The 18,281-nt window shown below is 39.7% G+C and overlaps 1 protein-coding gene across 2 annotated transcripts; it reads right to left on the reverse strand.

The window, feature by feature from the left end:
- Positions 1-265: 265 nt before the first annotated feature.
- Positions 266-17,349, reverse strand: evlb (Enah/Vasp-like b). 2 transcript variants are annotated; one of them, XM_052534772.1, is made up of 12 exons: positions 16,878-17,349; positions 10,684-10,852; positions 10,032-10,209; positions 5,945-6,008; positions 4,754-4,815; positions 4,385-4,641; positions 3,716-3,816; positions 3,585-3,627; positions 3,272-3,339; positions 2,606-2,666; positions 1,314-1,371; positions 266-993 (listed from the first exon to the last, which is right to left on the reverse strand). In XM_052534772.1, the coding sequence occupies exons 1-12, from the start codon at positions 16,880-16,882 to the stop codon at positions 956-958; spliced, it is 1,104 nt and encodes a 367-aa protein (XP_052390732.1). In that variant the 5' UTR covers positions 16,883-17,349; the 3' UTR covers positions 266-955. The 2 variants fall into 2 exon arrangements, with proteins under 2 accessions (XP_052390732.1, XP_052390730.1); XM_052534770.1 differs by lacking the exon at positions 16,878-17,349 and adding an exon at positions 13,463-13,918.
- Positions 17,350-18,281: the final 932 nt, after the last annotated feature.

The following is an 18,281-nucleotide window of genomic DNA, read 5'->3' on the forward strand; positions in this document are numbered from 1 at the left end:
TGGATATTTTAAAATGTTTTTGATTGTTTTCTCATGAAAGTCATTTCTAAATTGAAAATAAATGTCATCAGAAACTCCTATATTAATATATTACTTGAATAAAATCCAGATTTACCCTGTGTATTAATGATAATTAAATATAATAGTCTTTTTATATGATGGTAATGTTTATTTTTGTGTTTCTCATCTGAACTAAAACTCTCATCAGGTTTTTCTCTAATCTCCACAGATCATTTATTCATGTTCCTGTGACACAAGCAGACACTTCTTCCAACACAACCTTCACACTTTATTTCACTTCTTTTTGAATGTCATGTATATCTTTTTTTTAAAACCAGGAAGCACTTGGTCAAAGACAGAAATCATAAAACAGAACAATATTTCACCATGTCCTCGCAGCCAATAAACATTTTATTAACAACATGATCACAAATACTCTGGTGTGTGATGTTTGTTCATTAGATAATAACTCAGAACAGCCTATGCATCTTTAAAAAAACCTCCTTTGGTGATTAAATACATAATTATGGCAAAAAGGATAAAAAAAAAAAAAAACCTCTTAAAAACAGTAATGTGCTCATGATGAACCTTGAGGAAAAGTTAAACGATACAAATATAAAAGACTAATGCTGAAGAGATGTGCAATGACATCATTATCATTATTATTATTATTATTAATTCCTTTATCTACATGAAAACACTACTACTACTACTACTACTACAACTATACCTATAATAATAATAATACTAATAATAATAATAATGCAGACAAATGAGGAGTCCAGATGTTTGCTCTGTTTTCTTCAGTTTCTGAAAAGACTGTCACCAAGATGAAGGAGTGTCAGAAACACATCTTGCGGCTCCTGGACGTTGCAGACGTGTTAAAACGAGTGCTTTAATACAGCTGTAACGTCTGGCGTCAGCGACAGCAGCATCCGCAGGGGTTCGATGCACATTATGTGGTGCTGATTCGACTGAGTTCATGTCTAATGGCTGGAAATAAAGCAGAACACAGTCATTCGAGTCTGAAAGTACGATACGAGGAGTGCATTACAGGACACAGAGAATAAAACACGCTGACAGCCATCAGGACTCAGACCGGGGCAAGTCGTCACACGTTTGTTTACATTTAAACACTTGGCAGACGCTTTATTCAGAGTAACTTACGCCACACTCAAGGTACACATTTGACATTTTTTATCATTTCTTGCATTCCCTGGGAATCGAACCATGACTCTGGTGTTGCAGGCAGCGTGATCTGCAGTTTGAGTGAAAGGGAAGATGAATGAAAGCTGAATAAACCAACAACATACCATCAATGATCTCGTCCTTCACCTTGTGCAATTCACGAACCACTTCTTCCAAGATCTCCTGTCAATTAAAACATCATCTGCGTTTAAAGCCATTGAAGCATAGTTATTAAAGTCAACTAAACCTGAAAGTATTTAAAAAACATAAAACTAAATAAAAAAGTTCATCAGGCAAACTTGAGGTTGGTTTGAGAAAGCCTAGCCTGAAAGTTTAAAGCAGTTGTAAAAGTCTGTTTTAAAATTTAGATTGATTACATAGATGTAGATAATGTGGCTAGCATGATTTGCAGGGTTTTTTTTTTAGCATGACCAGCCTCTTACTAGCATATTGTTGGCATGATTAGCATGTTACTAGCATATTGTTGGCATGATTAGCATGTTACTAGCATATTGTTGGCATGATTAGCATGTTAATAGCATATTGTTGGCATGATTAGCATGTTACGAGCATATTGTTGGCATGATTAGCATGTTACTAGCATATTGTTGGCATGATTAGCATGTTACTAGCAAGTTAATCAAGTAACTAGCATGTTGTTAGCATGATTAGCAAATGACTAGCATGTTGCTAGAATGGCTAGCAAGTGACTAGCATGTTTTTAGCATGATTATCTTGTTGCTAACAGGGCTAGCAAGTGACTAACATGTCGCTAGCATGATTAACAAGTTACTGGCATACCACTAGCATATTTTTAACATGATAAAATTTTACTAGCATGCTGCCAGCATGATTAGCAAACGTAAATAGCATGCTGCTATCATTATAAGCAAGTTACTAGTATGATGTTACCATGATTAGCAAGTGACTAGCATGTTACTAATATGGCTAACAATTAACTGGCATGGTATTAGCATGATTAGCAAGTGATTAGCATGGCTAGCAAATGACTAGCACATTGTTAACATGATTAGCATGTTGTTAACATGGGCTAGCAAGTGACTAACATGTCGCTAGCATGATTAGCAAGTTAATACCATGCCACTAGCATATTTTTAGCATGATAAGGATGTGACTAGAATGCTGCTAGCATGATTAGCAAACATAACTAGCATGCCATCATCATTAGAAAGTTACTTGCATGTCATTAGCATCGTTTTATAATGATTTGTATATTATGTATATATGCATATATTATTGCATATATTATTTTCAAAAATATTTTTTATATTATTTAAACAAATACAAAAAAATATTTATAAATAAACAATTAAATGAGTGAAATACTAACTGAAATGAAAATGTCTGAATAATATCTTCATGTATGAATGAAACTATGCTAGTATGTGATTGTTACCTGTTTCATTCGGTCGAAGTCTAAAGCGTCCGAGTCACTGATGCTGCCCACGGCTCGAACCCTGCACACACACGCACACACACACGCACACACACACACACACACACACACACACACACACACACACACACACACACACACGCGCACACACACACGCACGCACACACACACGCACAGACACACACGCACACACACACGCGCACGCACACACGCACACACACACACACTCCTGAGCTTCTGCAGCAGCGCACAGCCATATTACTGACATACTTAAACTTATAACATAGATCTCAAATATTACACAATTCAATTATCAGTAAGTTATAAAAGATTGTTTCTGCAACAAGATAAAATTAAAACATTCAGCGCAATTTCTGATGTTTTCCCTTTTTTTTTCTCTGAATTATAATTTTTTTAGTTTTTCGCCATGGAATTAAAAATAAATCTCTATTCCTCAGAATTGCAAGTAAAAGTCAGAATTTGATATTTTAGTATATTAAAGTTTAATGTTTTGATAGTGTATAATACGTTTCGGTCTTATTAGTGCAGGCTATAATAAATAATAAACAGGATCATCAGTGCTTATCATATTTAAGTGGACAGTTTAAATGAAAATGATCTTTCATCTTGATAATCTCAGGTTGTGTGCTGAAGGTGAGGTCTGACCTGGACACCAGAGATGATCTCTCGGCGGAGTTGGCTCGGTCCCACGGCTTCTTCACTCCGGGATCATCCTGAAACACACGCTTCTGTCACACGAGACTCATATCTCCGCTGACACATGGATAAAACCTTTCCTCAGAACTTTCTAGGTGTTGTTAACTATAAAATGAACAACTAAATACATTACTGTTGTAAATGACCATTTAAACTGCAAAGTATTTGATGATTACAGGCCTAATAATTATTTTATTTCACAATGTTAATATTTCTGTCCAGTGCAAATATCCTAAATGATTTTCTTCAGATCTGTACTCACACTTTGGTTTTCTCCATCCTTCTTCTCGTCTGCTGCTTTCCTCCTGTGGTGAGAAATAAAGCATGTGTGTGTGTGTTTAATGAAGGTGTGTGTTTGTGTGTGTGTGTGTGTGTGTGTGTGTGTGTGTGCACCTGCGTGCGAGCAGCGCGTTCATCTCCTCCATCAGTCCTCCGCTTCCTCCGCTGCTGCGGTTGGCTTCGCTCTTGGCTGCGGACGCAGAGTTCTCCTCCGGCTGAGGACAGACCATCACAGCCACACGCTGATTATCTCACGCTTTTATTTACATCTATTACAGTTTCCTAATGTCTATTTTTCATATAGAAATGTGTGAAAGTGTTTCTGGAGATTCTGTTGTTTACTCTTAAAATAAAGCTTCTGTCAGGGTTCTTTCACAGCAAAACCACAAAAACATTTTTAGTTTCCTAAAGAACCTTTCAGTGATCAGTTCTTTAAAGAACCAGTTTTTCTTACTGTGAAGAACAGTTTCATAATCTAACTGCTAATGAGAACCGCCAATAATTGAGTTTTAATTAATTTCAGTATTTGTATATTATATGTGCATATTTTGCAATAAACATACAATGTATTGTTTGTATAGATATAATCAACTTTAAATGAATAGTTTTATTTTTCACAAACGTACAAAAGTTAAACTAAATTTTCTAACTATTTTTCCACTTCAAATAAAAGTTTGTAATATTGTGCTTCTCCTATTGGTTCGGCTCTTAGATTATATTAAATACTTTTTAGATTTATATAAAATGAATTGTGAACAAGGACAGACGCTGAGGATCTCGCACCCGTTGCACACGCCGCAGTTTGGCTCCGGCGATCATGGCTGCGAGACCCGTGGGGGCGTGGCTATCATCCTGGGCGTGTCCACCGTATCCACCCACAGGCAGAGGAGGTGGAGGAGGGGGTGGAGCTCCAGCTGAGGGGGGCGGCGGCCCGGGCGGGGGAGGGGGAGGAGGACAGGGACCGCCCATCGACAGAGGAGGCGGAGCCACGATGGGAGGAGCTACAGACAGCACCGCAGGGTGACCCTGAAACGGAGAACCTGAGGAAATAACACAAGTCTTTTATTCGTCCAGCGCTTCATACAGAAGAAGAGTTCATGATGCAGAGATGTGTCCATGTGCGTCAGTGTTCACGCTTCAGTCGCGTCTGACCTGAGTTAGACGACCGTCTCTCTCGCTCAATGTTCATCTGCTGCTGCTGCATTTCCATTTGCCTGCAGAGATTCAGAACACACATAAACACACCCTGCTTACCCATCATGCAATGCACACAGACCTCACACACTAATGGTCAATGAGTTCAGAATTTATCGTTTAATGTTTCTGAAAGATGTCTTCTGTTCAGCAAAGCTGCATTTATTTGATCAAAAATACTTTAAAAAATTGTGAAATAGTTTTGTAAAGTAGAACATCTGTTTTCTGTGTGAATCTGTGTTAAAGTGTAATGTATTTCTGTGATGCTCCGCTGTATTTTCAGCATCATTCCTCCAGTCTTCAGTGTCACATGATCTTCAGAAATCAGAATAATATGATGATTTACTGCTCAAGAAACATTTCTGATTATTATCAGTGTTGAAAAAAAATTATATTTTTGTGTAAAGTTTCATGCATTTTATTTTTCAGGATTCACAGATGAACAGAAAGTTCAAAAGAACAGCATTTATTTAAAGTAGAAATCTTGTGGAACATTATAAATGTCTTTACTGGCACTTTTGATCAATTTAATCCATGCTTGATGAATAACAGTAGACAGTTCTTCTTTGGGAACATGATGCCGTGTTTCAGATCTAATAATGAGTCTGACAGCGATGTGATGGGAATGGATCCTGACACAGGAAGTGTATGAGAGCTGCACAGTGGAAAGGAACTCTCCAGATGCATGATGGGACGGAAGAGCGTTGTGACCAGCAGAGGGCCTCGGTGTGTGTGTCACTCTCATCACTGCATCAGAGTCTAAACTTCACATATTTGTGGAAATGAATGCTTCTAATCATCAAGGACACATTACATTGATCAAAAGTGACAGTAAAGACATTTATAATGTTCCAGAAGATTTCTATTTCAAATAAATGCTGTTCTTTTGAACTTTCTATTCATCTGTGAATCTTGAGAAAAGAACAGTCATCACAGTTTCCTCAAACACAGCACACTGTGTTCAACACTGATTAGTGTGCACACTTCAGAGACATCAGTGTGCTGTTTATATTCTGAACAAAGCCTTGTTGTTTTATTGGGATCAAACGTGTGTGACTGTGATTATACAGTATGAGATGCCATCTACAGTGAGATACTACAGCAGTGTGTGTGTGTGTGTGTGTGTGTGTGTGTGTTTGTGAGGCTCACCGTCTCTGGACCTCCAGTTCTTCTGAACCCGGCCCATTCTGGACTTGACGCTGAACAGCTGGACCTGAAAGAGACCAGGAGCAGTTTGAGGAATATGACAGTAATACCAAGGTGTTACAGATTCAGAGTGTGTGTGTGTGCGTGTGTGTGTGTGCGTGTGAATACACACAGCACTCGTGACATTATTTTTCCTCCCCAATGGGAAGGAGGGTTGGGGGTCTGAAGATGATATTCGGAGGATCTAACCCCTGCTAACATCTACAGGTGCCGGTGGACTCTCATCAGTGTCACCAGAAACAACACTGAACTGAACCTTCAGGGAAATCGAGCTCGTCTTCCCTCGGCTGATCACTCTGTTTCTCTCTCATTCCTCAAGAACTCTGCACTCAGCGAGGACATTCTTATTTTCACAGAAAAAGCCAGATTACCAGTTCTTCTTACTAGACTCAACCTTTCTATCTGGTTTCCTACAGCTCAGGTTCCTCACTGTCTGCATCAGACTACAGAAGAGATCACAGAAACACTGCACACATCCCGAACGCTGTCATGCTCACAAGAGGAATCAACACAGCATGCCACGATGGACTAGTGAAAGACATAGCTAACTGTATACCATCTTTAGTAAGAATATTCACACATTCATGTGTAAACTCATCCATGCTCCAGTATCTGGACAGTGGCTCTGAAATCTTCTCTCATCTGTCTGCTAACACACCAGATGTTGTTGTGCATCACAGTTTCCAAAAAACATATTTGTGAGCACAAATGTTGATGACTCTGATAATAAATCATCGTATTATTCTGATTTCTGAAGATCATGTGACACTGAAGACTGGAGGAATGATGCTGAAAATACAGCGGAGCATCACAGAAATAAATTACACTTTAACACAGATTCACACAGAAAACAGATGTTTTACATTAGAATAATATTTCACTATTTTTAGTGTATTTTTGGTCAAATATTTAATTAATATCTGAATCACTCTACTGATGTGTCAGTCAGCTGCTGAGTTCACTTTAACTGGCGTTCATAACAGAAACACACGTCTGCGAGGCATCACACAGTGATTCAGGAGTGTATGTGTGTGTGTGTGTGTGTGTGTGTGTGTACAGGTCATCAGGACGTGCGGACTATAAATCTGGAGCAGATCCTCCGTCAACAACACCGTAAATATTGTAACACGTCTATAACGCAACCATCCCTTATGATCAGGTTTCACGAAAACACTGAAACCCAAACCCATCTGAGACACTCACACACACACACACACACACACACACACACACACACACACACACACACACGTTTGTTTTTGTGTAAAGTGTGTTCATCCCATAGGTGTAATGGTTTTTATTCTGTACAAACTGTATATTCTATGTCCCTTCACCAACCCTACACTTAACCCTAACCCTCACAGGAAACTTTGTGCATTTTTACTTTCTCAAAAAAACTCATTCTGTATGATTTATAAGCGTTTTGAAAAATGGGGACATGGGTTATGTGCTCATAAGTCACCCTCTCCTTGTAATACCTGTGTCATACCCATGTCATTATACAGAGTTGTGTCCTGATATGATACAAAAACATGCCCACACAAACACAAACACACACACACACACACACACACACACACACACTCAAACTCTCTCTCACACACACACACACACACACAAACACACACACACACACACACACACACACAGACTCTGACTAGTTAGTGAACTGAGTCAAACATCACTAGTACAAGAGCTGATAGTGATGAAGAAAATCTCAGACTCATTTAAATCAGAAGATTACACCTAGCAACCACACTGAACACCTTAGTAACCAAACAACAATGTTCTGACAACCAAACCAAACAGTCTGGTTACAGTAAACACGAGTTTAAGCTTAACACAAGAACAAATATCTGCCAGGGATCTCAAATCAGCTGAACTCAAAGGAGCAGATGCTTTTCCTGAGTCCACGGGCAGATATTTATTATTTATATTATTTATAACTCTATTAAAACATTTAAAATCAAAATGTAATTTTTAATTTATTTGCCTTCATTGTTATTTCTTATGCATGTGTTTTTATTATTTTATGATCATTTTAAATCCATTTAAAGCCTCGATCACTATTGTGTGTGTAATGTGTGTAATGCACCACAATTCTATGTGCTGCTTGTTTATTTTAAGCATAAATTAATTTCAGGTTTTTGTAAGAAAACATGAAACATTTAGTAATTTTACATTTCGAATAAAAATAGGTTAATTTAAGAATGTTTAAATATTTTAAAGACAAAAATCCTGAGCATTAACATACTTGTAAGCACTGCTAGTTTGAGATGTTACAGTTCTACTCATGCTGTATAACATGAACACACACAGCCGTGAACATTAAACACAACGCTTATATTAAAGATCTCAAACTGAACACAGATGCATTTACAGTGAAATTTAGTCCTTGAATTTTCTGCAGTTTTGTCAAATATGTGATGCAATGCATCTTAGGATAAAACAAAAGAGAAGGAGAAATGTCCATATCTAAAGCACACATGCATATCCAGTACAATCCTCAATCTATGACAAACACTGAGCCTGAAACATCCTGATGGAGCGCGAGAAGAGGAGAAGAAAGAGAGAGGAGAGGAGAGGAGAGAAGAGAAGAGAAGAGAAGAGAAGAGAAGAGAAGAGAAGAGAAGAGAAGAGAAGAGAAGAGAAGAGAAGAGAAGAGAAGAGAAGAGAAGAGAAGAGACTGTGTGTGTACCTACAGGACATGCTGAAGAGGACGAAGTGGCTGTGACAGACGCAGAAACACTGGCAGATCCAGTCTGTGATCATCGCTCACCTGAGCCTCATCATCATCACTGCTGCACTCCACCTGCTCACCTGACACAGGTAACACACACCTGCCTGACAACAGCACGCTGACAGCCGGGAACCAGCTCAGCTTTCTGCTGTATGTCACGTGTGTGTGTGTGTGTGTGTGTGTGTGTGAGAGAGAGAGAGAGAGAGAGAGAGAGTGTGTGTGTGTGTGTGAGAGGCAGAGAGAGAGTGTGTGTGTGTGTGTGTGTGTGTGATAGAGAGAGAGAGTGTGTATGTGTGTGTGTGTGTGTGTGTGTGTGTGTGTGAGAGTGTGTGTGAGAGAGAGAGAGAGAGAGAGAGAGAGAGTGTGTATGTGTGTCTGTGTGTGTGTGTGTGTGTGTGAGAGAGAGAGAGAGAGAGAGAGAGAGAGAGAGAGAGAGTGTGTGTGTGTGTGTGTGTGAGGAGAGTGATTAGTGTTTAGTGATTGGTGTTTGGTGATTAGTGTTTAGTAATTGGAGATTAGTGATTGGTGATTAGTGATTGGTGATTGCTGATTAGTGATTGGTGTGATTTGTGATTGGTGATTAGTGATTGGTGTTTGGTGATTAGTGTTTAGTGATTGGTGTTTAGTAATTGGAGATTAGTGATTGGTGATTAGTGATTGGTGATTGCTGATTAGTGATTGGTGTGATTTGTGATTGGTGATTAGTGATTGGTGATTGCTGATTAGTGATTGGTGATTAGTGATTGGTGATTGCTGATTAGTGATTGGTGTGATTTGTGATTGGTGATTAGTGATTGGTGTTTGGTGATTAGTGTTTAGTGATTGGTGTTTAGTAATTGGAGATTAGTGATTGGTGATTAGTGATTGGTGATTGCTGATTAGTGATTGGTGTGATTTGTGATTGGTGATTAGTGATTGGTGTTTGGTGATTAGTGTTTAGTGATTGGTGTTTAGTAATTGGAGATTAGTGATTGGTGATTAGTGATTGGTGATTGCTGATTAGTGATTGGTGTGATTTGTGATTGGTGATTAGTGATTGGTGATTGCTGATTAGTGATTGGTGTTTGCTGATTGGTGATTGCTGATTAGTGATTGGTGTGATTTGTGATTGGTGATTAGTGATTGGTGTTTGGTGATTAGTGTTTAGTGATTGGTGTTTAGTAATTGGAGATTAGTGATTGGTGATTAGTGATTGGTGATTGCTGATTAGTGATTGGTGTTTGCTGATTGGTGATTGGTGATTAGTGATTGGTGTTTGGTGTTTGCTGATTGGTGATTAGTGATTGGTACCTGGCTCCTGGCTGCTGAGCACATTGAGGGCGAACAGCATGGCGTTGGAGAAGGTGGTGGCCTCCTCTTTACTGGCGAAGTTGAGTCCGTACACCTGCCGCGCGTCACGCCACTGGTGGAAGGTGGGCGTGGCCTGGTTATACTTCAGACCCTTCACGATGGAGTAGTTGATGACCACCTGAGGTCAGAGGTCAGAGGTCAGTGTGTGATCAGGCTCTGCAGTATCACTTTGACTAGTGATAATTAATGGAGTGGTAGTGGTGAATTCCATTCAGAAGTGATTGTGTTATAATTTTAATAATGATTGTTTATCACTGAATTTTCTATGTAGGGCAAAATGCTACTGGTAATATCATAACACACTATATAGATAACAACTGCAAACATTATGTGTAATAAAAGCAAATCTGAACTGTTATGTTTAAATATGCAAATGAGCATATTCTGATCATTGGATGAAGTTTTAGATTTTGGATTTCTCTTTTTATCACTCCATAAATCAGAAACCCATTTTCACCATGTTTTTGCTAGTGAAATGTTGTATGAATCAGTGTGAATGAAATATGAACAAACCTTTAGAATATAGAGCGGATTAAAACTGTAAAGTTTGGTGTCTGTAAGAGAAAAACTGATGGTAAGTGACGAGACGCACCTGCTGGTCCTGCAGTTTGACTCCCACCACGCGGAAGCTGCTGCTGCTGGTGTTGTGGTAGATGTTGATTCGACTGAAGCCCTGCTGACCCGGTTTGATCGGCACCCATTTCTTGCTGGTGTCGTCATAGACCATGACTGAGGCGCGGGCCTGACAGATGCTCTGCTCGCTGAGACAAACCAAACACAGCGGGTCAATCGATGCAAACACACTGCCCTCATCAGAGTCATTACCCACACAACCAGCAGCAGAACACACCAACAAACACAGAGCTACAACACCACTCACATTCGCTTTGAAACATCTACTATATATGAACAAACCTTCTCTGTGACATGAATAAACCAATGAATAAAGAGTCTCAGACTGCAGAAACACACCAGTGTGACACGACGCATTACACTGAAAACGATCTCATAACACTCCTCTTCACTCCAGTGCATCATCACCTCTTAAAGTGATTCAGAGTCTACAGAAGAATCGTCTGGAACGAATCAGAGAAACCGCATCGCTCTGAGGCTTTCTGAGGCCTGTCTTACAGTTTCCTACAGATGATCATATCCTCAACAGACTTATGCATAGACTTAATTAATATTCAGTTATATTATGGATTAAACTCCACTGCCATCAGATCAGAACGAAACTGAATTGATCTGAATCATGACTCTATTGTCTTCTGCACAGATGCTTTACAGATGAAAGCTCTTTCATAACTGAGGACTTTTTCAACACTAACACTGATATTTTACTGTTTATAAACTGCTTTGAAACAAACGATGAAAGCTTGTTTTCACTGCAGGATTATAAAAAAGTTAAATAAAAAAGGTAATTGCAACTTTTTTCTTGCAATTCATATAGTCAGAATTGTGAGAAATAAACTCAGTCAAAATAAGTCAAAATTGTGATTGCAATTACACTTTTTATATGTTTTATTCCATAGTGGAAACAAAACAAAACAAAAAGAACTGAGATGTAATGCATCATTCGTTTATATACAGTATCACAATTTAGGATTCTGAGAAAAAGAATAATGAATCCTGAGCAGACAAACCACATAAACTTTGCTTTGATTTATTCTCCATACGAATAAAATACAATCTGGTTTGAATCTTCAATCTTGCTTTAGTTATGAAACTAAACAGAGATTATGAAGGTAAAATAAAGCCTGAAAGATGAAGAGTAAGAGTTGTGGAAGATTGCTTCTGCCACAGAATAAAAAAAGGTCATTTTGACAATTTAGACTTTTTTCTTGCAAATGCAAATTGTGAAATGTGAAACTCCTAGAATTCTAATAAAAAACAAACATACATACATAAACATGTAATTGTGCAAGTGTGTAGAGTTTAGCAGAGATGCTATGTTAAGATCATACTAATATCCATCATTTTGATCAAACAATTAATAGTCTGTTGTCTGCCGTTATTCCCACAATCAAATCTACACCCTTGCAATTGTTAGAAAAAAAAAGTCTGAATTGTCAGATAAACAGTTTTTATATTCTGTGAAGAAAATAAACTTCCATAAGTTGGTCAACATCAGAAATCATCTAAGTAAAGAAAAGCAGTGTTTAACCTCCTGAACCCTGCACGTGTTTGACTGCAAACTGATGCTAAAAACTCTGCTCAAAGCATCAAACACAAGTGAAAACAGAGAAACTTAAACCTAACACACGGTTAAAGTGAATCTCAGTGTCACAGAGAGACACGAGCGATTCAGATCAAACACACAGAACATCAGACACATGTTCATCTAGGAGAGTTTATCTGAAATATTCCTTACATTAAAAAAAGAACCAAATGCAGTTTTGTTGTTTAATCAGCTTTGGCTTATTCAGTAATATTATCAGATGAGAACGAACCTCGATCTGAAGAATGGCACTATCTCTTCTGCAGAGCTGCTTGAAACTGAATCTGTTTCATTCTTGATTAATATCACAACATTAACACTGCTGTTTTCCAGTTTATTACAGACAGACAGACGGACAGATATTACTGCGGAGCTGCTCTGAAACTATCTGAATTCATGTGGCTTTCATTTGACTCAAAACTGCTAATTAATCACTTTTGGATTAAAATATTAGTATATGATGACAGGTGTGCCAAAAAAATAAGACTACACTAGACTAAAATACTATTTTAATGTTTCCACTTCAGAATTTCACCTTGAACTGAGTGTTACTTGCATTGCCTTGTCATTTATTGCTGAATTCACTAATACTTTCTGAATGAAAGCTGTTTCTAAACCAAGATCATCATCAGCTGGACACTACACAGGTCACATGACCAAACCCACAGGGACGATGTGCAAAATAACTCCATCCATTCATTAGTTCACACACACACACACACACACACACACGCGCACACACACACTCACACACACACAGTCACACACAGACAGACAGACACACACACACACACACATACACACAAACACACACACACTCTCACACACAGTCACACACACACTCACACACACACACACACACACACACTCTCTCACACACACTCTCACAGACACACACACACACACCTCACACACACCTTACACACACACTCACACTCTCACACACACACACACACACACACACACACACACACGCGCACACACACACATCAGCACTAGGCTGCTTCCATGGTAACAGCGCGTCTCCTCTGAGATCAGAACAAAAGAGGATCCGTCTGAAGCTGTAAATCAGGCTCCATCCGTGCATCCCTCGTCTTCCGGTTTCACTGGATTAGGATTCAGCTGCAGGTCTGAGAGACGAGGAGGAACGTACCTGACCTTGACGTCAGCGAGCGGCGCGCCGGGGTCGCAGTAGATCTGCGGGAAGTAGAAGCGATGAGACTGGATGTTAATATCCATGATCATATTAGAGGAACAGGTGCTTCTGGAATTCTGCTTCTCTCTCTCTCTCTCTCTCTCTGCGGCTCGGCTCCCCTCCCCCTCTTCCTCTTCCTCCCCCTCTTCCTCTTCCTCTTCCTCTTCCTCCTCTCTCTCCAGTGGCAGCTGCTAAAGGTTCAGATGCTGAAAGAGCATCTCAGTTGCCTCATGCAAGCGTGAAGCGTTCACCAGTGCTTTTCATGAGTGCTCTTCTTCCAAAAGAACCCATGAGAGGATCTGCATGAGGAATATGAATCTGAGTGTTTCTCAGTGAAGCTGTGCTGATGTCATCCTTTGTCCAGCACAGGAGCAGAAGACGAAGCGCTGGAGCTCAGCTGAGCGGCGCTCAATGAAATGATGCAGCTACAGCTTCACTCTGCCTCACCGCCGCGCCATTGGCTGAGAGGATTACGAGGCTCCTCCCACTGCTCTCCAGTGAGTATCCTCACATCAGCCCCTCCCCACTCTCTCTCTCTCTCTCTCTCTCTCTCTCTCTCTCTGCCTCGAGCGGGATTGAAAACATAATTACAATGAAAAGGCTGGAATCTGATTAGGGTTGAATTAAAAGGGAAATGAAGCTGGATCTAAATGGTCTGAAGCACTAACTAGTTTTTGGTTAAGCATCCAAACAACATCTAACAGGGGACTGGTTTAGAGAGAGAGAGAGAGAGAGAGAGAGAGGGAGATACTGCTGTGCACCAGATGACACACTGACACAATTACTGTAATGGATTGATTTCATAAAACAGCTGACTAGAAAAGAAACAGACACAGACAGACAGATAGATAGATAGATAGATAGATAGATAGATAGATAGATAGATAGATAGATAGATAGATAGATAGATAGATAGATAGATAGATAGATAAATCACAGTCTCTGATCTGAAGGTCAGCAGACAGAGAGGTTCATGGGACTCATCATGAGTGGCACATGTACAGTCCAATCACACGCCTCTGACAGAAGAGCTGACTGACAGACTGTGATGACATCACCACAGGGGGCGGGGCCTGTCAGCTGCAATCTCACACACTTCCTGTGATCAGCGTCACCTGACTGAGTGAAGCTGACGATGTTGAGACCAAAGCTGTGACAGTCAGCAGATTATCAGACGCTTTAGACCAGAGGCTGAACTCACTCTCACACACACACACACACACAACCTCACACACACACAGAGACACACACACAAAAAAAAAACTTGCCTTGCCTTGCCTCACACACACACACACAGACACACACACACAAACACTCACTCAAACACACACACACAAACACTCACTCAAACACACACACATACACACACACCTCACACACAGACACACACAAACAAACTTGCCTTGCCTCACTCAAACACACACTCACACACAAACACACACACACACACACACACACACACACACGTTTGTTTTTGTGTAAAGTGTGTTCATCCCATAGGTGTAATGGTTTTTATTCTGTACAAACTGTATATTCTATGGTCCTTCACCAACCCTACACCTAACCCTAACCCTCACAGGAAACTTTGTGCATTTTTACTTTCTCAAAAAAACTCATTCTGTATGATTTATAAGTGTTTTGAAAAATGGGGACATGGGTTATGTGCTCATAAGTCACGCTCTCCTTGTAATACCTGTGTCACACCCATGTCATTATACAGAGTTGTGTCCTGATATGTCACAAAAACATGCCCACACACACACACACTCACACACACACACTCACACAGTCACACTCACACACTCTCTCACACACACACACACACACACACACACTCACACAGTCACACTCACACACTCTCTCACACACACACACACACACACACACACACACACAGTGTCCTGTGTTTCTGAGTGTCATATAATTATTAATACCCTGACAGACTCCCAGACTCTATTAATAGCAGCAGAGTCTGTGCTGATTTCATGCTGTGTAACGAACACAGGGACAATATCAGCAACCGCAGGAGTCTGACTCAGACAGAGCTCGATCACATGAAGACAGAGCTGAGTCCTGATGGAGTTAGGATGGGAATTATAAGGAGTTTTAAAAAATGCCTGTCAAACAGCGTCTGATTATTAAACTAAGTTATCTTTTCCTCTAATACTGTTATGTCTGAAATGTATATTAGATGCATGCAGATCTTAAAGGGACAGTACGCCTATTAAACATGCAGCCTACTGTCATTACTGTCAGGGATAGATCACCCTAAAATATAATTTCTGTCATTATTTACTCACTGTCATGTTGTCCCAAACCTGTATTAATTTTGTTCTTGTGCTGAACCAAAAGATGATATTTTGAAGAATCTGTGTAACCAAACAGTTGCTGGTCCACATTGACTTTGATTAGAAGCAAAAAATACTCTGGAAGTCACTGTGACCAGAAACTGTTCCTCAAAACAGCACTTATGTTCAGAAGAAGAAACTCATTCGGGTTTAAAACCACTTCTGAGTGAGTAAATGTTGGTGTAAAAATAAATCACTATGACAGAATTGTCAGACAGCTGACAGAATTTTTATTTTTGGGTGAAGTATTCCTTTAAAGTTAATAAAACAACAAAACACAAAGCGAAAAATCACTCACTGCTCTCGACTGAAGAAATCTCATACAGCTGTTTTAGATATCAGTTTATAAGTGTTTTATTTTTATATTTGTTCATTCAGTTTCTTTAATGCTCTACAAAATACATCTATTGTACCTGAAAATAAAGCACTGCTTTTTTGTTTTTATGTAATCAAGCGAAAATGCATTATTTATTAGTATTTAATTATTAATGTTATGCGAGCTGATGAGGTTATGAGTGTGTTCTGAGAATGTGTTTACATTGAACTGTTATCCAGATTCGAGTCTGAAACCCGTTCCTGATTATCAAATCGCTCATGATGTCGGGATCATTGCGCAATAATAGCAGCATCACCGCATCCCGGTTACCATGACAACAGCCGCGACCACGCCCTCATCACAGATCCTCCTGTCTCGTGCTCACCTGCCCTTCTTTCTTTTCGCCCACTTTTCACACAATCATAAGAAACACGTCCGTTTCGCGCGCTGTCACATCTGTCAGAAGCGACGCTAATCAACACGCGACATTGACGCGGTAAACGCGTCGCGTCAGCGCTGAAGGCCCGCCGTCCTCAGGTGAACGCGCCTGACGCTTCAAAAACCGTCATTCCAACCAATAACTCACAAATATGGCGATTTAATCCTGAACGCGTGCAAATGAATCACTGACTCCCGCCTCACGCGCCGCTGCAGCCTCGCGCCATCAATAACGGATAATAACGGACGCTGCGCGCGAACGAGCGCTTACCTCATATTTTCCTCTTTTTCTTCGTTTTAAGTGAAGATGGAATAATGTCAGCGCAGTCACACGATGATCCGTGTGTGTAAAGTCCACGCCGCTTAGTGTTTACCGGTGAATATCCCGTGAGGTTCGGTAAATAATGGATGCGCCGCGAGGAGAGAATGCGACAGAGCAGAACGCGCCGCTCCTGCGTCGACTGCGTAACGTTTTCTCGTGATTTTGTCGCCGTGTTGAGGTCTCGAGCTCAAGTCCATGTCACAGGGAGCGGGCCCGGTCTCCGGTTCGGCGGCGCTCGGTCACAGACAGCGGCGCTTCGGTTTCCATCATCCTCCGCCGCGCACTGACTCACCGCTTCTGCCCGCAGGCGCGCTCCGTCACACCGGAACACCGGAACACGCGACCGCTGCTCTGACTCTCACGCACGAGTCGAACAGCGGAGGACCGGAAGACTGTAGGCTTAAACCCGCGCGATCTTCATCTTCTTCATCCTCATCTTCATCATCAGTTTCAAGCAGCTGAGTTTTTGTTGATCGTTTTCTCAATGATAAATTAGTAGGTTATATGCTAAGATCAGCGTTAATTAGCTTTAAAATAAAATATTAACGACTAAAATATCAATAAAAAAATGACACACATAACGAATGAATCATATTTCAGTTTTTCTACTTCAAAATTCAATTTTTAATTCAATGCTTAATTATTATTATTTTGTGTTGTTTTAAACATAATTTTCTATACCAATTTTGTTTTTACAATTTATTATTTTATTAAAAAAATTTAAATATATATTATTTGTAATGTGAAATTAACGAGTAATTTAAGTGATTTATTTCTGCATTTACAAATTTACTAGCAATTTTTGAATTAAAACTTTCTACACCATTTCTACACACACACACACACACACACACACACTGAGCAGAAGTCTTCGGCTATGAGTATTTTCAGCAACAAATAAACGGTTGTAAGTCAGTTATTTCTCTTTTACCGTAGAGTGTCAGCAGGGAATATCAGTTCACATTTCCAAACATTAATTTTGCCGTTGTTTGTAATAAAGCAGTGAGATTATCGAGGACAGAAGCGGTTTTAACAGAAAAGGAAGGTCGCATCGAATCTTGATTTGATTTAGTTAATTGAAGTTAATTGATAAATAAATCTATTTATGATATTATTTCTGAACGCATCCTCAAGAACCTAAAACCTTTCACACTGCTACAAGCAAACGATTTCTTTCTTTTATTTCTTTTCAAAAGATTCGATTTTTAGTTTTTTGTAAAAATACTAATGGCCTAAGTCTAATGTCTAATTTTTTTCAGTATTTTTGATCCAATAAATGCAGCCTTGATGAGAAGACACTTGTTTAAGAAACATCAGAAGTCTCACTGACCCAGACTCTTGACTGGTCGTGTG

The sequence above is a fragment of the Carassius gibelio genome, chromosome A20 (genome assembly GCF_023724105.1).
Source record: "Carassius gibelio isolate Cgi1373 ecotype wild population from Czech Republic chromosome A20, carGib1.2-hapl.c, whole genome shotgun sequence".
In the NCBI taxonomy this organism is placed as follows: domain Eukaryota; kingdom Metazoa; phylum Chordata; class Actinopteri; order Cypriniformes; family Cyprinidae; genus Carassius; species Carassius gibelio.

What these genes read in the sequence shown, in the direction of transcription:
- evlb (XM_052534770.1), bottom strand. Translation starts at nt 13,554, where the DNA reads ATGATCATGGATATTAACATCCAGTCTCATCGCTTCTACTTCCCGCAG. An exon ending in GAGACGGTCGTCTAACTCAG is followed by an intron (nt 4,642 to 4,753) that starts GTCAGACGCGAC and finishes TTATTTCCTCAG; the next exon opens with GTTCTCCGTTTCAGGGTCAC. An exon ending in GAAGGACGAGATCATTGATG is followed by an intron (nt 994 to 1,313) that starts GTATGTTGTTGG and finishes CTTTATTTCCAG; the next exon opens with CCATTAGACATGAACTCAGT.